The sequence below is a fragment of the Hyaena hyaena genome, unplaced genomic scaffold (genome assembly GCF_003009895.1).
Source record: "Hyaena hyaena isolate Hyena2069 unplaced genomic scaffold, ASM300989v1 scaffold_463, whole genome shotgun sequence".
Lineage (NCBI taxonomy): Eukaryota > Metazoa > Chordata > Mammalia > Carnivora > Hyaenidae > Hyaena > Hyaena hyaena.
Window position 1 is genome coordinate 1,181,044 of NW_024081094.1, and position 26,551 is coordinate 1,207,594.

The following is a 26,551-nucleotide window of genomic DNA, read 5'->3' on the forward strand; positions in this document are numbered from 1 at the left end:
TCATATCTAGTAGTCTTAATTTGCATCAGTTATGTAATGACTAATGATATGGAGTATCTTTCATGTATATATTCACCACTTTTATCTTCTATGGTGAATTATATGTTCCCATTTTTAAATCAGATTGTCTTAAGAGAGCTTTATTATTTAAGAATAAGAACATTTTGTCAGATACTTGCTTGCAGATGCTTTCTACATCTGTAGCTTATCTTTTCATTCTCTTATCAGTGTCTTCCAGAAAGCAGTTGTTTTTAATTATAACGAGGCCAGTTTATGATTTTTTTTCTTTTTATGATTTGTGCTACTTCTATCCTAAGAATTTGTCCTAATTCTGTCATAAAATGTTTTCTCATAAGTTTTCTTCGAGGAGTTTTATACAACTCTTATATTTAGATTCCTGATCTGTTTCAAGTTTGTATTTGGTGCCAGATAAGGGTCAAGGTCCTTTTCCAGGGGAAGGGAGGACATACCTATGTGCAGTTGCTCCAACATGGTGTTGAGGTGAGAACCCCAGTGAATTGCTTCGGCCCCTCTGTCAAAATTATTGACCATCTATGAATAAGTCTATTTCTGGATCCTCTTACAGTATCATACAGTCGTATCACAGTTCATGGTCTGGAAAGGAGGAAGAGTCTTCCAACTTTGTTCTTTTTTTTTTAAACTATTTCAACTTTTCTAAAGGCTGCTTTGCAACTCCACGTAATATTTTAGAATCAGTTTGTCCATTTCTGCTTCCAAACCTACAAGGATTTTGACTGAGATTGTGAGTTTTTATAGCTAGTGATATTTCTTACTCAGAGATCAACTTTGTCTGATATTAATATTACCACACCCCCATTTTCCTCCTTTCTTTTGATTTGCGTTTATGTTATATAGCTTCTCCATCGTTTTAATATAATTAATCTCTAATTTCTTGGAGGCGGCTCAAAGAAATTCATGTTCATTTTGCAGCTGTATTTTAAGCTTTGCTAAAATGAGTCTATAGTAGTAGCGTTTACTCTGTGGATAATTTATTCCTAGTTCCACACTGTGAAGTTCTGTGATCTCTAATGGAATTGCATGTGGGTATTTAACTCTGCTGGGTCAGAACTCAGCTCCCAGCTCTTTGTGAACCCAGGGAGGTCTTCTCTCTCCTCCTATTGGTCCTTGACTCCCCCTTTTATACTACAGATAAGGAGAGCCTTAGGCACCTTTTTCTGGAGCTTCCTCCCCTCCTGCCTTTGCCCCCACCCCCATGTAGCTCCCTCTTCTCTTCTAACAAACTCCTCTCTGGAATCAGGCTTTTTAGTAGCCTCTCTGAACTCAGTGACTGTGTCACTCAGTGACTCAGGATTGCTGTCCTGCAGCTAGGATTTCCCTTCCTCTTCTTGAATTTGGAATTGTCACCAGACAGCCGGGGCATCTGAGGGACTCAACTAATCTTTCCCCCACCCCCACCCTCCCCATTTTCTCAAGGATCTCAGTCTTCTGCTGCCTATGAAACATCTAAAAACATTTGTATCTTTCATTCTATGCAGTTTCCCACAGGCGGTGGAAAGGTAAATCCAGTCATTGTACTCCCTTTTGCCGAAAGCAAAAAGCCCTAGTTTTAAATAATGTGTGTGTGTGTGTGTGTGTGTGTGTGTGTGTGTGTGTGTGTGTGTTAATGTCTGATCATGTCTTTTGTCTGGTTCTCTCTTTTTTGTTGTTTTTTATTCCCTCAGTTTTGAAGAATTCTTTAAATATATAAGCCCATCCTCAATTACAGATTTTGCAAATATTTTCTTTCAATTTGCCTTCTGTCCTTTGATTATACTTGTGATGTTTTATTTCCACATAGAAGGTGAAACTTTATTTTTAATGCAGTCAAATGTATTAATCTTTTATTTACTATGGATCTTCAGTCATGGTTAAAAACCTTATTGTACAGAGAGATTTTATATGAATTTAGTTGTATGTTTTCATTTTTTACATTTAAACTTTTTTTTAATGTTTTATTTATTTCTGACAGAGAGAGAGAGAGAGACACAGTGTGAGCAGGGGAGGGTGAGAGAAGGAGACACAGAATCCGAAACAGGCTCCAGGCTCTGAGCTGGCTGTCAGCACAGAGCCCGAAGCGGGGCTTGAACCCACGCACCATGAGATCATGACCTGAGCCGAAGTCAGACACCCAATCGACTGAGCCACCCGGGTGCCCCTCATTTTTTACATTTAAATCTCTTATTAATTTAGAGTTTATTCTTTTACATGACAAGAAGTATTGCCTCAATGTTACCATTTTCTAAATGTTTTTCTAGCTTTTCCAATGCTATTTTTTAAAAATAAAATTTTTGCTTCAGAGAACCTGGGTGGCTCAGTTGATTGAGTGTCTGACTCTGGATTTCAGCTCAGGTCATGATCTTACGGGTCTTGAGTTTAAGCCCTACATTGGGCTCTATGCTGGCAGTGTGGGCTTGCTTGAGGTTCTCTTTCTCCCTCTTTCCTGCTTGCTCTCTCTCTCTCTCTCTCTCTCTCTCTCAAAATAAATAAACTTGAAAAAAAATTTTTGGCTTCAGTGATACTAGATGCCACCTTTATCATATACTAAACTTCCATATATACTTGAGTTCATTTCTGTATTTTCTACTGAATGCTTCTGGTTTGTCTAATTATGTTTTATTATTATACTAGTGCATTACTGTCTGAGGCTTTGTAATGTATTTTAAAATTTGATGAGGCTTTGTGCTTTCTTTTTCAGTGTTATTCTAGATGTTCATAGTTTTCTATACTCTTGTTTAGCTTCATTTAAAAAATACATGTTGGCATTTTTATTGGAATTTTGTTGAATTTTCAAATTAACTTGAGCAAGTCCTAATATCATTATGCTATATAGATGTTCTTCAACAGCAAGGAATGTTTTTGTATTTCATCAGTTTTACATTTGTTATCTTCTTGAGTATTTTCACTCTTTCCTCATATTAAGTTTTTCCCGTTTCTTGCTATGCTTATTCTTAAATTTTAAACCATTTTTGTTGGTATGGTCACTGCTCTTTTACTTTACTATTTCACCTTCTAAGTGATCATTTGTGTACATGAACGTTGTTGAGTTCTATATATTCATTTTGTATCCTGTTAATTTACTGACTTTGAGGTAGTCTTAGTAATGATTATCTAGGGTTTTCTTAGGAAGCATTTCAGACACAAGTAAATAGAGTTGTCATTCAGTTCTTAATCTCTGATTTCTTTTATCTGATTGTATTGCTAGTACATCCGGTATGTAGTAAATAGTAGTGAAGGTGGGTATTACCCTCACTTCTTCCTGATCTTTATAGAAATGCCTGACTTTTACCCCATTAAATGTGATGCTGGCTTTAGGACTAAGGTATACCTACACATATATATGTGAGTGTGTGCCTGTGTGTGTCCTTATAGTCATATTAAGGAAATGACCATCAATTTCTATGTCCTTGGGTGGATTTTTTGTTTTTATGGAATGGGTGCTTATTCCATCAAAGATTTACTTAATAATCATACATTTTTCTCAGATGAATTAATATGGTGTGATATAGCGCTGTGCTTCTCATATTAAACCAACCTTAGTTTCCAGGAATGAATCCCACTTTGTTATAGGACATTATTTACTTAATATGGTGTTGAGCTATGTTCACTAAGATTTTATGTTGTATTTTCATATAGGTATTTATAAGAGACGCTGATCTGTAATTTTCTCTTTTTGTACTTTTTTAAAAATCAGATTTAGGTATCAACATTATACTTCATAAAAAGAATTTGGAAGCTTTACTTTATTTCCTGTATTCTAGAACCATTTCTATTAAATTAGTACCATATGGTTGTTGAATATGAAGCCATCTGGTTCTGCTGTTTTTCTATGAGGCAGTTTCTTCTAACTCTACTTTTTCCTATGGAACTGTTTAAGTTTTTTATCTCTACTTGGGTCAGTTGTAATAGTTATCCATTTCTCTAGTTTTCTAAATGTATTTGTATGGTGTTATGCATGGTAGTCTCATGACATTTAACTTTCTTCTTCAATGGCTGTTTCCTTCTAGTTATTTTTTATTATTTCCTTCTTCCTTTTTTCTACCTTAATTAATGTGTTTATTTTTCAACTCACTTGGATTCTGATTGATGAATGAGAAATATTTTCCTTAATTTCTGATCTCATTAATTTCTGATTTTGCCTTTATTATGTCATTTCTTATCATTTTTTTATTTTACTCTTTTCTTCTTTTACTTAGTCTTCAGTTTCAGATCTATTTCACTTATTTTGATTAAAAATTGTTTTATTTCTCCTAGTGCCATGATTTTTCCTCTGGTCACAGCTTTATATTGTACTCATCAATTTTAATATATTTTTATTTTCTTTATTTTTTAGAAGGTTTATATTCTTCACCAAAAAGTTGTGCAGCAGCAGGTTTTTAATGTAGAAGGACCTTTTTAAAATTTTTGTTATTAAATCCTAGACAAGGATTTTTTTTTTTTTTTAATTCTGTTATTAAATCCTAGACCATCTTGTAACAAGATGGTCAGGATATTGTTTGTGATAATTTTACTCGTCAGAATGCCCGGAAGCCTTTGTTGGTGACTTAGAAGAAGGTCAGCTTTTGTCAGTATTCCATGTGTGTGAGAAAAAGATAGTCTGTATTCTCATAGAGTAAAGTTTAATATCTGTCCAAAAGATCTACCTTATTGACTATATTATTTATGTCATCTATACCTTTACTTAGTTTTTGTCCACTTGATTTGTTTTGACCAAGAGTGGTATTTAAAAATCTTCTGTTATTAGAGTGTTTCTATGTGGCCTCAAGGACCAGAATTAAGTTGTGCTACTTGATAAATATGCATTAGTGATATTTGCTCTGTTTCATATGTGTTTTCTTTGATCTTATTTTTTAAGGTTTCTTTGGACCAAGAGACTATTTATGAAAGCTCATGTTTTTGCTGTAGTGATTGCCTTGGTATCTATACCTTTTAAAGATGCTTTTAGCTCACTTTATCCATATTTAACCTTTTATTGCTACTATAATAGTCTTTTATGGCCCTTTTTACTTCTCCTTACTACTAATTCACTATTGTTTATTTTACTTTCCTCTTTCCCTTAATGTTGTTTTCTTACTTTTTAGTCCTACTACTTTACCTTGTCAGAACATAGGTCATTTGTATATTCTTCATGTATCACCAGCCTAGTTTTGGTCTTATATATAATTAAGTATCTTAAATGCTCATCTTTCCACCCTTTTGCCAAAGTTACCTACTCATCTTTAGCTTGGATGAAACTAATCTTTTAGTAGCTTGATTGCTTAAGAAGTGCCCCTGGGTACGAAATACTCTTGCATGTGTTATACTTTATCACTAGCATTGGTCTTTGAGGGATAGCTTGGATGGATTTAAAATATTTAGTTCACACTTTTTTCCTTGAATCTCTTGAAAATGCTAATCTGTTGTTGCCTTGTTTTGCATGTTGCTTGTAAGAAGTCTGCTGCTAGTTTAATTTTCTTACCAGTGTATGTTATTGTTATTTGTCCTTTTTCCCTTGCTGCCTTTGGGATTTTTATTTCTTTATTCATAATGTCTGGTGGATTTACCAAGATATATTTAGAATAGATCATTTTGTATCGGTTTTCCCAGATATCTGGTGGGCCCTTTTGATATGTAGATTGCGCTTTTTGTTTTCAGAAAGTTTTCTTGGATTATAATTTTAAATATTAATTCACCCTTCATGTATATTTTGAATTAGAATTATGGTGAAAGGCACTTGAGCAATAAGCTGTTGAATGAAGAGAAAATACTAATGGAAAAAGAAATTCAAAAATAGAGAGGGACGACATTGTTGAATGATTTGGCAAGAGAAAAAGGCAAAAAAAAAGTTGACATTTATACAAGAATTATCAAACCAGTAGGGTTGTAAGGATTGAGATAAAATTGGGAAATACACTCAAAGAGGTGTTGGCTAGGAACAGCCATTTTAGTTAAGGTGGAAAGAAAGTTTCCTGATGGGGATGATAGTCAAAGTTCTGGACAGCCCATTGGGGGCACACTTGATGTTCTGAGCCGTTTTCATTTTATTGTGTTTTTTTAAAAAAAACATTCTCCAAATACTATTCAGACAAGGATCAAACAGTGTTTTTCCTTAAAATCAGACAGGTAACCTCACTGAGAGTTGAAATAGCTCATCGTAGATGATTTTATTCTTCTTTTTCCCTATGCCTTCATCGCATTATGTCCATTTCTTCATAACTCATCTGATACTCTCCAAATTTGGAATTTTGAAGACTCCCAAAGTGTACACCATTTACCTTCTTTCTTTTGTCATCTTTCTCATTTTTTGTTGAAAAATTATGATATATTCTTTGAATGAAATTATGTTTCTAATTCTATGCTTCCCTGATAGCTAAGTAAGCAACATTCTCTTGGACCTAAGTTTCCTAACTTCTCTTTAGAAAGCTCACTGACTTTGAAGTATGATATGGTATTGCACAATTGATTACTGGCAGTTAGGCTTATGGGTGCTGTGATGGTATTTGGAGAACAACTATGCCTTTCTGATTTCATTGCTTATAATGTGGCATTACCAGAAATGACATGGAGTTGTGGTTTTGCCATTGAGTACCACCCACTTGGCTATATCTCCCAGTGTCATTAGTGAATAAAGGTGAGGCACATTAGCTAAAATCAGGGTTTGTGCACATCTTTTTCGCTTTCTATTTCAGAGGTGCAGGTGCTCTCCTCACCTGTAAAAGGCCACTTTGTTGATCAGAAGCACATCATTTTTCAAAGTTTTTATTTCAACTCCAGTTACTTAACATGCAGCGAAATATTAGTTTCATGTATAGAATTTAGTGATTCAACACTTAATATGCAACACAGGTGCTCATGATGACAAATTCCTTCCTTAATCCCCAACACCCTTATAAACCCATCCCCCCCACCTCCCCTCTGGTAACCATCAGTTTGTTCTCTAGAGTTAAGAGTCTCTTATTTTCTCTCTCTTTCTCTCTTTTTACCTTTGCTCATTTGTTTTGTTTCTTAAATTCCAGATATGAGTGAAATCATATGGTATTTGTCTTTCTCTGACTGACTTACTTCACTTAGATAATACTCTCTAGCTCCATCTATGTCATTGCAAATGGTAAGATTTTATTCTTTTTTATGGATGAGTAATACTCCAGTGTGTGTGTGTGTGTGTGTGTGTGTGTGTGTCTATGTGTGTGTGTGTCTGTGTATTGTGTATCTTTAAAAAAATTTTTTTAATGTTTATTTTTGAGAGAGAGACAGCACGAGCAGGGGAGAGGCAGAGAGAGAGGGAGACACAGAATCCAAAGCAGTCTACAGGCTCTGAGCTGTTACCACAGAGCCCAACATGGGGCTTGAACCCTCAAACTGCGAGATCATGACCTGAGCTAAAGTCAGATACTTAACCACCTGAGCCATCCAGGCGCCCTTTTGCTACATCTTTCTCCATTCATCAGTTGATGGACACTTGCCTTGTTTCCATAATTTGACTATCGTAGAAAAGGCTGCTATAAACATTAGGGTGCATGTATTCAACTGAATTGGCATGTTTGTATTCTTTGGGTAAATAACCTGGTAGTCCAATTGCTGGATCGTAGGGTAGTCCTATTTTTATCTTTTTGAGAAACTTCCATACTGTTTTCTGGAGTGACTGTGCCAGTTTGTGTTCCCACCAGTAGTGCAGAAGGGTTCACCTTCCTCTACATCCTTGCCACCACCTGTTGTTTCTTGTGTTGTTGATTTTAGTCATTCTGACGGGTGTGAGGTAATATCTCATTGTCATTTTGATTTGCATCCTCATTTCCCTGATGATCAGCGATATTGAGCATCTTTTCATAGAAGCACATCATTTTTCATGCACCAGCTTATAACCCTGCTTTTACATGAAGTCTTTCTTGATGACTCTGGTTTATACTGATTTCTAATTTCCTTTAGCTTCTAATATATATTTTAAACACATGAGCCCTCAAGTCATAGTTGTCACGTGTTGTCTTATGAGCTTGAGACATGTAGATATGTGTACTTCTCTTCCTTCTTTTGTATATCTCACAGCATCTAGGTTATTGTTGCTTTTGTAATCACCCTTCAGGAAATAATTTATTGGCTTCTCAGGAGGAATGGCCAGTCTTGATGCAATGCCTGTCATCTCTCTCTGTGTCCAGGGCACCCTGAGTCTTCAGGGCCTCTACCCCATGTTCCATGTGTCTCTGCCCCAAAGCTGCCTGCTAAGTGAAAGAGAAAGGCCCTCACAGGTAGAGAAAACAGTTCTGTATGTCAGCATCTGGAGTATGACTTAGGAAACCTGCCTGCGAGTTTTAAAAACACTTGCTTGACTACTGGGAGTGGTGTTAGACTAATAGTCAGGAGATGAGGTTCCAGACTCAGGCCTAACATAGAGCAGGGTCACAGCCTTCGGCAAATGAGTTAAGCTGTGAGGACATTAGCTCTCCATTCTATAAAACATGAGGCTTTGACTGAGTGATCTTAAAATTTCCTTCTAGCTCTAAAATGCTGTGATTCTCTGAAAACACATTTCCAAATGCTTAATGCTCATTGCAGAAGATAATGTTTCTTATAATGTTTCCAAAGTGTCCACTTATTGTTGCATCACTAAGGACCAAATTTAGAAAAAATACCTTAATGATCTGGGAACAGGAATTGTAGTATCTGACCTGTGTCTGGTGGCAAAATGCTCACTTTCATCCATAGGGTAGGGTCATAAGCCTCATTAAAGCTGCTTGTTCGCTGTTCGCTAGAGGGAATTCTAACATAATCCATTTATCAGTTACAGTTTCTTGTGAGATAGAGTGCAAATGTGTGTTTGTAAAACTTTTTCATGGTATATGCACATAATAAGGTACCGTTTTTAAAGGTAGCATTTCCTTTGTTGAACATTTATAAAATTGAGTCCTGGTGATAGACTTCTGTATTTCATTATCTTTGGAGTGGTACTGTATGTCTTAGCTTGATGATACCATAATATTACCAGATGGTACAGCTGGTAAGGCTACTTTAAAGTATTTTGGCGTCACATGGATAGGATTATACTGTAGATTAAGTAGCATGGTCGTGTTTATAGTCACTTGTAATGAGCAATAGTATGCACGTCATTTTCTTTTTCCTAGTGAGGTTCTGCTCTGCATTTTTAGTTGAGCAAAGGGAGTTTGAAATGTATCCCTATGATTTTAGTTACTTGAACTTTTAAAATTTTATGAGTTTTATGTTAATGGAATTGTTCGTAAAATATACTCTTTTACTGAATTTTTTTGTATCAACATAATTTGTCATCTGAATATGTTTTTAAGATTTAATACTGTGTCTGTATCTCTACTCATGGATTAGTTTTACCAACTTACTATTTGGGGATTCTTTCAGTATGATTTGTCAAATAAAAATAGAGTCAGTTCCAAATTTTATTTCCATCTAACATTCTGTAATGTGTTAATGCTGCTATGTTTTACGACATTCCAACTTATTAAATTACTTTAAAATCGTGTAAGTAATCAAATGTATTTTAGCTCTGTTATCTGACACTGAATAGTCATCCTATTACCAAAATTTATTCTTAACATGTGTATATTAATATATCTGATTTTAAATCAGATTAAATCCATATAAAAAGAAAACTTTCTTATTCAAAATACTATGCAAATGTTAGTAATATGAATATACACTGCTAGAGTCTCATTGGAAGGTGGTGATGAGTGGAAAATATTGAAGAAAACAGCATAATAATTATAATTTAGAAGCCACGGTCTCCATATTTAAAATTAATATTTTGTGAAGCTTATTTCCCAGTGCTGGGACTCTGAGACAAGTGAGAACCTTTAAGTAGATAATTGTGCCTCTAGGAGGATACAGTTTTTTTAACCTTTTATTTTCAAAAATTTGAAGCATACTGAATAATAGAGAACTCCAGATAACCATCACTTTGACTTAAAAATTAACATTCTGAAATTTTATTTTATCTGTTTTTTGGCTGAAAGCTTTTAAAACAATTATAGATATCCTGTGATTTTATCTCTAAATGCTTACGTATGCATTTTCAAAAAGGGAGGACAATTCACCGTATTATCACCAGGCTATCACATAACAAGATTAACATCATTAAAATCAGGTACAGTTTTATATGTTCTATTTTCTTTCTCCTTTCTCCTAAAATTCATTAGAAAATGGGAACACAGGCAATTTTTATTCTAATTGTACTTAAGCACTTTTTTCCTTTTTAAAAAAATTTTTGGGGCGCCTGGGTGGCTCAGTTGCTTAAGCGTCTGACTTTGGCTCAGGTCATGATCTCATGGTTCGTGGGTTCAAGCCCCACATCGGGCTCTGTGCTGAGAGCCAGCTCAGAGCCTAGAGCCTGTTTCGGATTCTGTATCTCCCTCTCTCTCTGACCCTCCCCTGCTCATGCGGCCTCTCTCTCAGAAATAAATAAAACATTAAAAAATTTATTTTCTAAATTTTTTATTGCAGTAGACTTCTTTGCTATAATTTCCCTTTCTATAAATTGAGTCACATAGATCATGTGATCTCTTGGACCCTTTTAGCTCTCATAGCCTCTGACCTCCTGGACAGGACTGTTTGTAAGCTACAAATCTCACTTAGGAAACTACTGATACAGAGCCAGGTGAGTGTATTTCTCTCAGTTAAATAAATGTCCATCAGGAGAGTGAGTTTCTAGTCTTGTATAAAAGAAAACAGAGATTGTGTTTTATTCACTGATGTGTATCCAGCAGCTGGCACAGAGCAGGGCATATAATAAGCACTCAAAAAAGAAATGATGAATGAACAGTGAGTAATTGAATAGGTTAATGCATAAATGAATTGATTAATTAGTCATTCAATGTTCAGGAGTAACAGGTAAAGCCAACCAAGTAGAGCTGGAGAGTACAGCCACGTACAGCAACTAAATTCCTCCTGGGAGGAATCTATCCACTGTCAAGAGATCATTGGTATTTTATATTGCCATTATCAGTGTTTTCTTAGTGATAGAGCTCTGCCAGCATGTCTGTGAAGAGAAACTGAGAAACAGGGGCTGCTCTGGGTTAAATTATGTCCCCTTAAGAGATGTTGAAGTCCTACCCCTCAACATCTGTGAATGTAACCTTATTTGGAAATAGGGTCTTTTTGAGTTACCAAGAGGTCATTAGGCAAGGCTCTAATCCAGTATGGCTGATGTTACAAAGTTGGGCATAGAGATGGACCAGACATGAAGAGAGGAAAGACAATGTGAAGAGATAGGAAAAATGCCTCCTCTAAACCTTGGAGCCCCTCAGATCACCTGAAGCTAGGAGAGAGGCATAGAGTAGATTACGTCTCGCATCCCTCAAAAGGGACCAACCTGCAAACACCTTGATGGCAGACAGGTAGCCTCAAAGACTGTGAGATGATACATTGCTGTTACTGTTTAAGCCACTCAGTTTGTGATACCTAGTTATATAGCAGCCCAGCAAGACTAATACAGGGACATAGACAAATCTTTCTGTGGAAGCTGAGATAATAAAATTTCCAAACAAATTTAATAAAAACTTCAGGCACCAAGATAGGGTGAAAAAACTGGGAAGAGGAAAAAGAAAGAACAGAGGGGAAAGAGAAGTACCCTAGGGTATTTTTATTTTGCCTAAGGCCACTCCAGGCTGGCCAAATGACTTAGTGTTTCTAACATGATTTGTTCTTAAACGTGGGATCTCAGCATTCTTGAGATCTCACAGATTCTCACGGATTCTTGACCGTGTGTGGTGGAATGAATCTCCATGATAATAGACCGCTTGCCTATTCTGGTACTAAATGTCCTTGTTCAGAGGCACCTGGGTGGCTTAGTCGGCCTAGTGTCCGACTCTTGATTTCAACTCAGATCATGATCCCAGGGTCATGGATCGAGCCCTGCATTAAGCTCCCACATTCAGCATGGAGCCTTCTTAAGATTGTCTCTCCCTTTCTCTCTCTCACTCGCCCTCTGCCATCTCCCCTGTTCACACTCGAAAGAAAGAAAGAAGGAAGGAAGGAAGGAAGGAAGGAAGGAAGGAAGGAAGGAAAGAAGCTTTCAAAAAAATAGTCCTTGTTCAGAATCAGAAGGTATTTAAAAAGAGTGGTTTACCTTCTCCTAATCCCAGGCCAAAAGGTTTATTAGAAAAAGATGGCAACTATTTGCATAACTTTCAATACAGATTCAGCGTAGAAATACTTTGAGGGTTTGAGGATATGAGCTCTGGAATCAGATTCCCTGGCTTTGAGTTCTGGCCCTGCCTCCTACTAGCTCTGTTTTCTTTAACATATTATTTTACCTGCCTGCGCTCTGTTTCCACATCTAAAAATAAATAATAAGAGAACCTCCCTCAAAGAGGTATTTTAAGAATCACATGATTTACAATGTGAAAGGCCTAGGCAAACATCAGGCACATAGTAAGTACTCAGTGAGTAATAGCTAGAAAGTAATTTTATTATTTTTATACTTATGATGAAAGAATACTATATCTTATTTTGCTCTCCCAGAATTCATTGTATTTATGAAAAAAGATATAATGGTGTTCTGGTTAGATATTAAGAAGGTGGTAATGAATTGGATTTAATAAGCATAGTTCTCTCCAGGTATGTAGTTTAATGATAGATGTCCCTCAAGTTGTAGGGAATAGAACATCCAGAGTCTGTTTTCTATGTAAGTGAAAAGATTTTACATTTTAGGAGTGTGCATGCACTATAAATAGAGGATGGCCCATTTAACAAATTACCTGTCCCTAAGAATATGGTTCCCAAGAGAGTTAATGCTGTTGAAAAATCAGTGTTTTCCTATAATCAATACAAGTTTATTGAGTGCTTACTGAGTCCCATTGGTCATATTATTTCAATTTCTGAAGGCTGGATGCATCCATGACCAGGGAATATTTGAGCATCCTGATTCACAAAAGGCTATCTATAGGGGGTTTTATTTTGTTTTGTTTTGTTTTTAGTTATTATGGGAAGCTGGCATTCTTGAATTCTGAATCAACTCATTAAGCTCCATAAATTGGATGGGTTAAGAGGTATCCCTGTTTAGAGGCTATTAAAACGCGTGGAACCCCAAGGGACTGTGCACATAAGAATGGCATTGGTGTTGGCAACCTCAAATACTGTCTTTGAAATCATTGGAATTTATAGTTAAAGTAGAACAGGGTGGCTATTTTGAATGTTGGATAGCTGTGTTTTATGTAGATATAGCTTCCATGTGGTGAACCTGTTTGTAATATTATAGCATGACAGTTAAATTATATCAGCTAACATTTTGCAAGTATCTACTATTTACAGATATACCAAGCACTGAGAATGCTTACTGACATGTTGAAAAGTCTTAAGTTCAGATTTGATTTAGACAAAAAGGAAGACCATAAATTGGATGCAATTCAGATTCTCCTCTTCCATTGCCTATTTATTTTGTTAAAGGACAGACACAAATTATGTGCTTTGATACCACATTGGAAATTAGAAAGAAAGGGTATTATAGGTTCTTTCATATAATTCTTGAGAACTTGTATCAGAAGGACAAATTGGAAAGAGACTATAATTGGAAAGGTTTCCTTTTGTGGGTGAAAGCCATTTTTAGTAAAGAAGCGATTGCTAGCATATGAACTATTCAGGGAATTTCCCCCAAAGTCTGGAAAGCATATTAAGTCACAGCCCTATTTGATCAAATAGGCTTTCACATAATGCTAAAAAGAAAAAAAAAAAAACCAAGTTGGAACAGAAAAGCAGGTCATGGGTTCAAAATGCTAATATCATTTAGAATGCTGCTAAGTGCCTCTCAGTATTTTGTTATGATGCTTGAATTTACAGTTCCATTTAAAGGAGCCATAGACATGAGCCTGATGGAGCAGTAATGCCGTAAAGAGATGATGATAAGAGCCATCGCTCGTCTGCTGTCTCTTCATATGTTAACCTCATGGATGTGTCTTTAAGTCTCTCACTCTCAGTGACTGTTACATATAAAGAAACCAAGATAAAATTCCATATTTGAAATAGAGTAGGTAGTTATGAGATCTAAGAGGGAAAAACCTCCAACACATAAAGCACATTTCTTTTTAAGAATAATCGCATGTTGCAGCCATCAGAATATAGAAGTGGCAGACTTTTTACAGCTCAAATAAGGTCAGACCATAGTTTTGAAATATATATCTTCATGCTCATTCTAATAAGCATCACGTTTGAAAAGTAAGTCAGCACCTTTTAAAAGTTGCATTATTTAGTCTTGACTGTGTAGTGGTCATGCGACATTACTGGCTAAAACCAGAAGAAGAAGAAGAAGAATCAAAAAAAGAAGCTGAAAAACAAAAAAAAAGTGCAGGACAAGAAAAGACACAGGTTTATATCAAAATGTAGCAGCATCTACGAGGTTACACGTAGGTTCTTAACAAACACGAGTGATGTTTGCAAACAGAGCCATGCTGCTTACACATCTCATGCTTCATTCCTGTTTCGGCATTAGGTGATTTTCATTAGTCCATAAGCACTTAGTTTACTGTGAAGATTTTCACGTTATCGTATCTTGTTGAAAGAATAGGGAAATATCATACCTCATTCAAATGAGATAAATGCTGGCTTTTTAAAAAAGAGCCTTTAAAGTCGCTGAATAAGTCTGTATGTTCTTGCTAGAGTCTTAAGAATGTTTTTTTAAGTTTCCACTTTAAAAATTCATGAATAGTAACTATCTCCCTCCATAGTATAATTTCCAATGAGAGCTTGAGGGCCACATTTCTTGATACAGCAAGGTGTGCCAATTAAAAAAGGTTCAATTGTATAAAACAGCGTGAATTATGATAAGATAGATTGTAAAACAAAAATTTAAGTTTTGAAAAGTGAATCCCATCTTGGGGGCTGAATGTATATCTCTAATGTATACTGCAAATGCAAAGTGGAGATAAAGTAGTAATGTGATTTGATGGGTGGTCACATCCCCCTGAGCAGTGATATTTGTTAACAATTGGGTCTTGCTTCCTCTGTCTCAACTCCACAGCCTCTTGCACCTCTTCTCCACCTGACCTCTTTCTTGTCCATCACATCAAGTGTCGAGAAATGCTTCCATTTGAGTCAGTGTGGCTGCTTGATGCTTAGGATTCCCGATTGCCTGGGCAGCAGAAAGATCCCAGATTTGACTCTTGATGGGAAAGAGGTTCGTTACTTTTTTCATCAACTGTGACCTTGTCACTCAGTTTTGCATACACTGAAAGAACCTCTAGTTGGTGGTTGGGTGAGGGTGTTAGTCACCCATCGACCAGTTCGGTTTTGGTACAAAAATGAATAAATCATTTTCTTTCCCAACTACCTCTCCCCCCTCTGTTTTCTTTATTTATTGAATCCTCCCTTAGCAGCCAACCATACCATTTTTAGAGCTGTCATTGATCTGCTTATCCAGTAACTGTGGCTCTCCTTTGTCTCCCTTCTTTGGTTCACCAGTGACTTAGTCCACCCTGCCATCACCCTTTGCCTGACTATTGTTATATTCTCCTACATGAGTTCTCCGCTTTGATTTCCTCATCGTGGCGCTGTCAGCACTGATAATATTATTCCTTGCCAAAAGCCTTTGGTGACTTGGGTTTGCATACAAAAATTGTGTTCTGGCTTGTTAGCATGGGTTTAGAAGCTTTCTGTAAACCAGATAATGAGTTTTTTTCTGGCCTGTCTTGTATTTCCAGTAACCTCTGCACTTGCAACGTGCATTGACCCATATTCTGGTTTTCCTTCTTGTATTACTTCTTTTTCCCTATCTTCATTTGTGGAAAGCTTAGATATTTGTCAGGGTCCAACTCAAATGTTTCTTTCACTGAGTCCTTCAATTAGAAATAACCTCCCCTTGCTCCAAAATGTTATGGAATTTGGGGCACCTAGGTGGCTCAGGTCAGTTAAGCATCTGACTTCAGCTCAGGTCGTGATCTCAGGGTTCGTGAGTTTGAGCTCCACATCAGGGCCAGTGCTGACAGCTCAGAGCCTAGAGTCCACTTTGGATTCTGTGTCTCCCTCTTTCTCTGCCCGTCCCCTACTCATGGCCTGTCTGTCTCTCCCCCCAAAAAATAACAAATGTTAAATAAAATAATAAAAATGCTACTATATTTAAATCTGTTCTACTTTTCTCAAAGTAATTTAGACCTGTAGATAGGCTTATAGGTGACATAAGTCATCTCTCCTTTCTCTCTGTGAGACATATGAAAAAAACTCTGCTTCTGATCAGACTGATTTAGGTTCATTTTCAGCTTTGCCAGTTACTGTAAGTTTGTTTTGCACAGATTACCTAACTTTTATTTTTCTTTGTTTTTTTGTAAACATACGATTCTCAATAGTTTATCATGCTTGGCATTCAGATGTCTATTGAAAAGAATTTACTCCAATTTTTGCAATTATTACCATCAAGCAAAATTAATTAAAAAAAATTACTTAAGCCTGTGCAGAAGGCCTTAAGAGTAGGTACTGTCACAGATGCAGATGCGTATGCAACATTATCCTGGCCACTTGTGCCCTCGGAGCGTACAGCTGGTAGGTGCGGCACCCAGGCTTAAAAGGCTAAATAACTATGTACGTTTTTAACTAGTGACACAAATGAAAACTCAGTATGCATCTTTGTGGCTAAACAAATGTACGTACCGGGATGCAGGTGTGAGTGGTGAACCCAGAAATTGTGAAGCGTGGAGCCAGCGGTGTGTTAGGAGGCAGAGAAGAGCAGATTGAAGATGAAGGCCCTTCCCATACATTTCACTGCAAAGAAGTGTTCTGACATGGTGTCTGTAATCGTCAGTTCTGCCTTTCCATTTGGAGAAACAGAGTGGTGTAAGAGCCTTCCCATACATAGCAGGAAACAAAGGCAATGGGAAGTAAAGGTTAAACTAAGTACAGAACTTGAGAATGTGGTGCGGGTGCAGATCTGGCTAGGTAAAAGGGGAAGATGATGTTTGAGAGCGCCCTGATTAGTGCAGGAAAGTTGTGTTCTTTATGGACATCAAAGTCTAACTTGTTTTTCATCTTTAGTTGTCTAGTGCTTTTAGTGAAAGCCACGACTTACCACCTGTACCAAATCCGGTTCTCGGAGGGGCCGCTGCTGAGACAGAATTAGGAGTGCAGGGCCTTTACTGGGAGAAGCAAGTATATTACCTATGCAAGGGAAAAAGTGAAAAGCAAGATTGGACAAAGAAAGCTTGGAGAGTGGGATGTTGATAGGACCCCTGTGAGAGTAAAGGGGGCAGGGAAGGTTGGGCCGGGGGAGCTCGGACTGTGATACAGCTCTGCCAGGCAGCACCAGAACAGACAGTACCCATTAGAAGAGCCCCTGGGTAGAAAGGGCCACGCGGCACCCCGTGCTGTGCTCCTTGTGTGGAGCTGCCTAGGAAGAACTCACAGCTGTGGCAGTTCCCAGTGGATCGGCCACTTGAGGTTGTCGGCTTATTGCCCTCTTCACAGGGAAAAGGTCCCCTCTTTCTGGATGGGACTGGACCTCAGTGGCTGCGACACTACCTTTTCCGTAGTAGAATATTAAAGTCAAAAAGTCCAGGTAAACCTTAGTTCAGATTAGGTGGTGTTTGTTTGTTTGTTTGTTTGTTTGTTGGAGAAGGGATATTGGGGAGCCTGAAAAACTCAGTAAAACAATACACCTCTTTGTAGAAGCTGGATTTAGTGTAGGTAACTTGCATCATCTGGGTGGAACACATTACGACACATTTTCCCTACCCACCTCTCGAAGTTGAAAAAAAAAAAGCAAAAAACAACTCATGATACCTATCTGCGAAAGGTGAGAAGAAAATGACTACCATGTGGAAATTAAATAATAGAAGGATCTGTGGAATTAGAGTAAAGGGGAAGCAGGCAGGCTCTCCTTTTACTCGTGGAGAAAAGAAACGATTACTAAATTCAGAAAAATCACATAAAAAGAAAATCATTTAAAATGCATCCGGGAGCTAGATATTTACATTGTCCTATGCCTAGTATGATTACAGTGCAAATAATCGTTTCTTACCTGATCTCGGTCCTCTTGAGTTTCCCACTACAGGCTTGTCTAAAACTAGGGATATTACATATACTTAAACTGAAAAATATTAGCTGGTTGTTATTTTTTATCTCACGGAAAAAAAGAAGAGATAATATTTAAAAAGTTAACTGGAAAGCAAGTTTTATTTTAGATCAGGGGTTGGCAAACTTTTTCTGTATGGAGCCAGATAGTAAATATTTTAGGCTTTTATGAGCTCTGTGGGCCACATATGGGTCTCTGTTGCATATTCTTTTCCTTTCTTTCTTTTCTTTTTTTTTCTTTTTTTTTATAATCCTATAAAAATGTAAAAATCATTCTTAGCTCAAGGACACATAAAAATAGGACTTAGACTGCAAACCTTACTGTGGATTAAGTTTTGCTTAAACTTATTTTTAACTTCAGCAAAATTTCAGAAACGGATAGAACCTCAAATTCTAAACTGTATTAAAAAAGAGAGGATGGACTTTGACGTCATACTGGCGTGGGATTGAATCCTGCTTCCATCCTTTACTCGTTCTGACTTGGGCAAGTTACTTACTGGTGTGCTTAGCTTTCTGGCTGGGAGTTTGCCTGGATTTAATGAGGTAATTTGTGAAAGGTACTTTGCCCAGTGATTATTACATAATGAGAGCCTCAACAACTTTTCTCCCTTCCTTTCCTTTCTTTTCTTGTTTGATAATATTTCCCAGTCTTTTCTTTCTTTCTTGAATTTCTCCAACAGAAATCTAGACTGTGTATTTCTAATATAATATCTTCATGGAAACTCTCACTTTGACCTCGTTTGTATAAAATTAAGTGATCAACATTTTGATTACTTGGGACAAATTATTAACTTTACTTACACCAAAATCTATATGCACCAAATGCAGTCACTCATAAATTTATTCGGTACTGTATATCAAGATCTATAATGTTGACAGATACTAGTGGGAATTTTAGGGAATTTATCCAATTCTCATATAATATAAATATTTTAAGCCATATGCTACATTATTAGATTAAAAAAAAACAAACCTAAAAATACAGGGGATTTATATAGGGTGGTGAGGAGAGTTAGTGGTTTGTTTTACCATTTTGTTCAATAGCCTTTTATGATTATTTGAATCCTGCCCACAACTCTCTATTAAGACCACTAGTCATGCATCCAACACTGAGGACTAAGTATATAAAGCATAAATTAACAAATTAAAGACTCCATCTATAGGCAACAATACAATGATATGGGATTCCAAAACCCCATTTTCAACAACGGATAGATCATCCAGATGAAAATCAGTGAGGAAACACTGGGCTTAAACTGCATGTTAGACCAGATGGACTAACAGGCATATACAAATCATTCCAAACATCTGCAGCAGAATATACATTCTTCTCAAGCACACATGGAACGTTTTCTAGAGCAGATCGTATGTTAGGCCACAGAACAAGGCTTAATGAACTTAAGAAGATTGAAATATCAAGCATCGTGGGGCGCCTGGGTGGCTCAGTCAGTTGAGCATCCAACTTCAAGCTCAGGTCATGATCTTGCGTTTTGTGGGTTCAAGCCCCACGTCGGGCTCTCTGCTGACAGCTTAGAGCCTGGAGCCTGTTTCAGATTCTGTGACTCCCTCTCTTTCTGACCCTCCCCTGTTCACGCTGTCTCTATCTCTCTCTCTCTCAAAGATAAATAAAACATTAAAAAAATTTTTTTAAAAGATATCAAGCATCATTTCCAACCACAACATTATGAAACTTGAAATCATTTATAAGAGGGAAACTGGAAACTTCACACCGGAAATTAAACAACATGCTCCTGAACTACCACTATTGAAAAGGACATCAAAGGAATTACCAAATCCAAAGGGACAGCAAGGGTATCTGGCTGGCTCAGTTGTGTGAGTTTGAGCCCCACGTCAGGTATAGAGATTACTTAAATAAATATCTTTTTTAAAAACCAAAAGGCACATCAAAGAATTCCTCCAGACAAATGAAAGTGTAAAGACAACATACCAAAAATTATAGGATGCGAGAAAAGTGTTTCCATAGGTAAGCTTATAGTGATAAATGCCTACACTCAGAAAAAAAGAATGATCTTAAATAAACAACCTAACTTTACACCTAAAAGAACTAGAAAAAGAACAAACACAAAGTTAGTAGAAAGAAGAAAATCATAAACTGCAGAGCCAAAATAAATGAAATAGAGACCGCAAAGATCAAAGAAATCGAGCTGGCTTGTGAAAAGATAGACAAACCTTTAATAGAGAAACTCATGGCAATGAAGTCAGGGATGAAAGAGGAGAGATTATAACTGATAAACTGTAGGGGCTCTCAGGTGGCACAGTTGCTTAAGTGTCTGACTCTTGATTTCAGCTCAGGTCATGATATCAAGATTTGTGAGTTCGAGACCCCATCGAGCTCTGCACTGGCAGCACAGATCCTGCTTGGGATTCTCTCTCTCTCTCTCTCTCTCTCTCTCTCTCTCTCTCTCCCTCTCCCTCTCCCTCTCTCAAAATAAACATTTTAATTAAAAGAAACCTCTAAGAATCCTGAGAAACTACTGTGAACAATTATATGCCAACAAACTAGATAAACTAGAAGAAATGGATATATTGCTAGAAATATGCAACCTACCAAGACTGAATCAAGGAGAAATAGAAAATGTAAACACAACTATTACTAGTAAGGAAGAAGGAAAAGTCCAGGACCAGATGACTTCCCAGGTGAATTCTACCAAATATTTAAAGAAGAATTCATATGAATTCTTTTCAAATTCTTCCCCCAAAATAGAATAAGGACATACTTCCAAACTCATTTTAAGAAGCCAGCATTACTGCAGTACCAAAGCCAGGTAAGGATGCTATAGGGAAAAAAAAAAAAAATACAGGTCAATATCCCTGATGACCGTAAGTGCAAAAGTACTAAGCAAAATATTAGTAATCCAATTTCAACACTACCTTAAAGGGTTAATACACTATGATCAAGTGGGACTTACTCCTGGGATGCAAGGATGGTTCAAATAAGCAAATCAGTCAGTATGATACATCACATTAACAAAATAAGTACTAAGAATCATATGATCATATAAATAGATGCAGAAAAAAACATTTGACAAATTCAACATCTTTTCATGATTACAAAGTCTCTAAGAATTAGTTATAGAAGGAACGTAGCTCAGCCAGCATCGTAAGTGATGGTGAAAAGCTGAAAGCTCTTCCGCTAAGAGGAGGAAAATGACAGGAATGTCCACGGTCACCATTTTTATTCAGTATAGTACTGGAAGTCCTACTCAGAGTAATTCATCAAAATAAATAAGTAAATAAAGTCATTCTAATAGGAAAGGAAGTAAAATTGTCTCTGTGGATGACATGATGATATATACAGTAAACCCTAAAGATTGCACCCAAAAAAAAAAAAATTAGAAGTAATAAAGAATTTCAGTAAAGTTGCAGGATACAAAATCCATGTAGAAATATCAGCTGCATTTCTATACATGAACAAAGAGCTATTAAAAAGAGAAATTAAAACAATCCCATTTATAATAACATCAAAAAGAATAAAATATTTAGGAATAAATTTAACCAAGAACATGAAAGATCTGTATACTGAAAACCATAAAAAAATGATGAAAGCAATTGAAGAAGCCACAAATAAATGGAGAGACATTCCATGTTGATGGGTGGGAAGAATTAAAATTGTAAAAAATGTACATACTATCCAGAACAATCAATAGATTCAACTTAGTCTCTATCAAAGTTCCAATGGCCTTTTTCACAGAAATAGAAGAACAGTTTTAAAAATGGTTTGGAACCACAAAAGACCCTGAGTTGCCATGGCAATCCTGAGAAGGAAGAATGGTGTTGGAGGCATCACACTTCCTGAACTCAAACTGGATTACAGTGTTCTAGTAATCAAAACAATATGGTGTTAGCATAAGAACAGAAACAGAGATCAATGCAACAGAACAGACACCCCAGAAATAAACTCATGCATATACAGTCAATTAATTATTGACAAGGAGCCAAGAACGTATATAGGAAAGGATAATCTCTTAGATGGTGCTGGGAAAACCGAACAGCTACATGGAAAAGAATGAAACTGGACCCATATCTTATACCACACACAAAAATTAACTCCAAATGGATTAAAGACTTTGAACATAAGACTTGAAGCCATAAAACTTCTAGTAGAAAACATAGGGAAAAGTCCTTGACATTGGTTTTGGCAGTGATTTTTGGATCTGACACCAAAAGCAAAGGCAACTAAAGCAAAAGTAAACAAGTGGGACTGCATCAAACTAAAGAGCTTTTGCATATTAAAGGAAACTATCAACACGATGAATAGGCAATTATGGAATGGGAAAAAACACGTATAAAGCATGTATCCAATGAGAGCATATCCAAAATAGGAAAAGAACCCCTATAACTCAATAACAAAAACAAGTAAAACAACCCGGTTGAAAAGTGGGCAAAGGATATGTATAGACATTTTCCAAAGAAGACATCCCAATTTGCCACCAGGTATGTAAAAGCGTACCCAGCATCACTAAATCATCAGAGAAATGCAAATCAAAACCACAGTGCGAAATCAACTCACACCTGTTAGGCTATTATCAAAATGACCAGATAACAAATGCTGACAAGGATATGGGAAAAGGGAATCCTTGTGCACTGTTGGTGGGAATGTAGACTGCCGCAGCCACTGTGGAAAGCAGTACAGAGGTTCTTCAAGAAATTAAAAATAGAACTACCATATGATCCAGCAGTCCACTTCTGGGTATATATCCGAAGGAAGTGGAATCATTGTCTCTGAGACTTACCTTTACTGTCATGCTCACTGCAGCATTATGCAAATGAATTACTGCATTCTGAGTCAAATGGTTAGCTATGTTTTCTTTATTATTAGCTTCTTGTCTTTATATTAAATGTGGACCCTGCACTGCCGTTCAGACTGAGTAAACCACCACAGTCGTGAGACCCACAGCACAGTGATGATTGAGAAGGCCTTAATGTTCCCCCTCAGCTTGACTAAATTTTAGACAATTTTCTTCTGGATTATAGGGCCCTATCCTCCCTTTTTTTTTTTTTTTTTAAAGCATTTACTCAAGAACACTTAAAATTGTAAGTTCTTGCTCTGCGTCTTTGAGACATAAATCTGTTCCCAGCCTCTTGCCAGTTTTACAAACAAGGAATGTCTTTCCCAAGGACCTGGGAGCCATCCCTTTAAAATGTAGTCATTAAGGGGCACCCAGGTGGCTCAGTTGGTTGAGCATCTGGCTTCGGTTCAGGTCATGATTTCATGGTTTGTGGGTTCGAGCTCCGCGTTGGGCTCTGTGCTGACAGCTCAGAACCTGGGGCCTGCTTCTGATTCTATGTCTCCCTCTCTCTGCCCCTCCCCAGCTAGAACTCTGTCTCTCTCTCTCCCTCAAAAATAAATAAAATTTAAAAATTATTTTAATAAGTAAATAAAATGTAGTCATTAGTAAGGATTGTGCCCTTATTGTCTCTGATAGAGAGGCGGAGCCTACATACCAGTTAACAAATGGACAACCTACTCTCGCTGACCAGCCTTGTCTCTTGACCTCCTCCAGTCGTGTCACTAGCTCACCCCCAGGACTTAAAAACTTGCCTGCATTTTGTTTCATTGGAGTTGAATTCAAGCCCTACCCAACTGCAGCAATCTCTCTCCCTTATTCAGTAGTCTTTGTCTGTTTGACTTGACCAGTACAATTTCCCTTTGACCGTGATGGAGATGGAGGACTCTAGGGTCAGACTCTGGCTCTGTTTTACTTCAGAAATCACATAATTTCACCAGGCTTCAGTTTGTACTTGAAAAACGATGGAGATGATGGTACCTACCTTCAGGATTTCTGTGAGGATGCCATTGGTCAGTGAGCAGAAAGCTCCTAGCATGCTGCCTCGTGAGCATTAGGCCTAACAAATTTTAGTTCTGATTTTTTTTTGTTACTAATGACTATATGAAAAGCTTCTTGAATATATATATATACACACATACATACATACATATATATATATATATATATACACACACACATACATACATACATTCCTCTAGCATATTTAAAAGGTTTCCTGTAGCTCAATTACCAGTATGTATATTTTCAGGGTATCTGCTTTGCAAAGTGAAGACTATTTAGTTCTTGAACTAAAATGAGTGCATCATAAATAGTGAAAGCAAGCAACCACTTATACATCTAATCCTGGAGCCTAGTTATTTAGGGCAGAGGGATAGGGTTACTTCTGAGGCCATGTTGAGAAATGGTGTCTGTGGGCGAGAGAGACAAAACTGAAATATCATGTTTTCAGACACTCTAGCAAGCTATATTCTCCAACAAATGAAGAAAACTCTGTGCTTCTTATATTTTGAAGGTCAAACTATCTCCTTCTTGGGCTATCATAAAACCAAAACCTTAGACTAACATTTAATACTAAATTTTCTTTTAATGGGTATTATATTTTAAAATGCAAGTTGTATTGTAGTACTCTGTTGTCTTGAGCTATATCATGAAATGTTGCCTCAGACCTTAAATTTTAAAGAAATGCGTATGAAACAGTACGTTTATAACTTCTTAACTGGTTTGGGGTACATGGGTGGCTCAGTTGGCTGAGTGTCAGACTCTTGATTTCGGCTCAGGTCACAATTTTATGGCTCATGGGTTCAAGCCTTGCCTCAGGCTCCTCATTGACAGCCAGGAGCCTGGTTGGGATTCTCTCTGTCTCCTTCTGTTTCTGCCCCTCTCCAGCTCTCTCTCTCTCTCTCTCTCTCTCACACACACACACACACACACACACAAAACGAAACAAAAACTTTAAAAATTTTTTATACTGCTTTCTTTTTGGGGGGAGCATGGTTACCTAGTTGGGAACTTCTGTACTCTGACTACATGTCAGGATAAATGTCTAGTCATTGCAGTTTCCTATTCATTGCATGCTGTATCTGGAAAACTACTTGTCCCCCCTTCTTTCTCTCTCCAAAAGTAGTCTGAGAAAAATTCACTTGAATTGCCATCTGCCTTTTAACAATCTATATTCTGTTTGGAGACCCTGCTTGCAATTCTGACTGACTTACAGAGATAACAGTGATGATATGGATCGGTCTCAAAGGCCGAAAGTACTGCATTGATGTTCCCTTCTTAAATACAGACGTGGTGGGGTGTTTTTTTGTTTTTTTGTTTTTAAAGAGTCTTTACCTCTTATAGTCTGTTCACTATTTCTCTAATTCCTGTTAACAGAGATTTCGATAACATTAGGTTTACATTTTCAGGTTGTTAGCTCTCCTCTCCTCTCCCTGCTTGAACCATTTTTATATTTCAGGGAGGGGTTACACGAAAAGGCAGATCCCATAAGCTTTATGAATACAGATTTTTTTAAAAAATATTTTTATTTATTTCTAGGAGAGAGAGAGAGACAGCGTGAGCAGGGGAGGGTCAGAGAGAGAGGGAGTCACAGACTGAAACAGGCTCCAGGCTCCGAGCTGGCAGTCAGCACAGAGCCCGACGCGGGGCTCGAACCCACGAACCGCGAGATCATGACCTAAGCGAAAGTCGGACGCTCAACCGACTAAGCCACCCAGGCGTCCCTATACAGATTTTTTTTTTAAAACTTATTGTAGTTTATGATATTTAGATGCCCACCTGGAGTGAAGGGAATTTAGGAGTAAAATAAAAAAGGACTAAAATTTAAGTCAACTCAGAAATAAGATATGTCTACGATGAAGTGAGGATTTAAACTCGAAAGTTAGTTGTTATGGCCCCCAGTTGTACATATTTTATCCTCAGGCACCATTTGGTTTAATAAAATGTAGATCTGAGGCTGTTCTTAACCTATCAGTTTCTTAAGACTTAATTATAAAGGTTATATTTTCAGAGGACAAAAGCATTATTCATTTCTCTGTTCATGTCTTCCAGGTTTATCTTGCAGATTATGGACTTTGCTACAGATATTGTCCCAATGGGAACCACAAACAGTATCAAGAAAATCCTAGAAAAGGCCATAATGGGACAATAGAGTTTACCAGCGTGGATGCCCACAAGGGAGTAGGTAGGTTTCTTTCTTTTTTTTTTTTCTTTTTCTTAATTTTGTTTCAAGAGAATGATTAAAGAGTAATAAGGCCCATGAAATGACCTTTGCATAGTCAGTTTGCAGAGTGAAAACACTGACAAGATTTTTATCAAAAGTAGTGAATTCCTGTATGCCAGTGAGTATTTCTTCTAACAGGGGGAGGGGATTGGGAGCGTGACAAGTGAGAAGGGTGTGACAGAGTGTCAAGTAAGCAAAACTTGATGCAGATTTGGGGGCAGGAAATTACTAGTCTGTATGGGTTAAACTTGCTGGCCAGCAACTGAATCTGTAAGCTGTCGTTAACATTACAGATTTGGTAAAAGTTCACATGGGAAGATTTATTCTTGTTTTTCACCATGCCCTTATCAGAGCTTTAGAAGATACCATCTTTCCACAATAAGGAAATCTTTTCTGAAACTATAAAGTGTTAACTTGTGGAAATCTCTCCTAGTCGCCTTTCATATATCTTACTTATTTAAACTCACTTTGATGGTATTGGAAACACATTTGCAGGTAAATTACATAC

The 26,551-nt window shown here is 37.1% G+C and overlaps 1 protein-coding gene across 3 annotated transcripts in view; it reads left to right on the forward strand.

Moving 5' to 3' along the window:
• VRK2 (VRK serine/threonine kinase 2) overlaps positions 1–26,551 on the forward strand; it is a 100,766-nt gene that overhangs the window by 38,887 nt on the left and 35,328 nt on the right. For all 3 annotated transcript variants that reach the window (XM_039253750.1, XM_039253749.1, XM_039253751.1), the window contains one exon: positions 25,872–26,004. In XM_039253750.1, the coding sequence (XP_039109681.1) occupies positions 25,872–26,004 (133 nt within the window). The remainder of the gene's footprint in view (positions 1–25,871; positions 26,005–26,551) is intronic.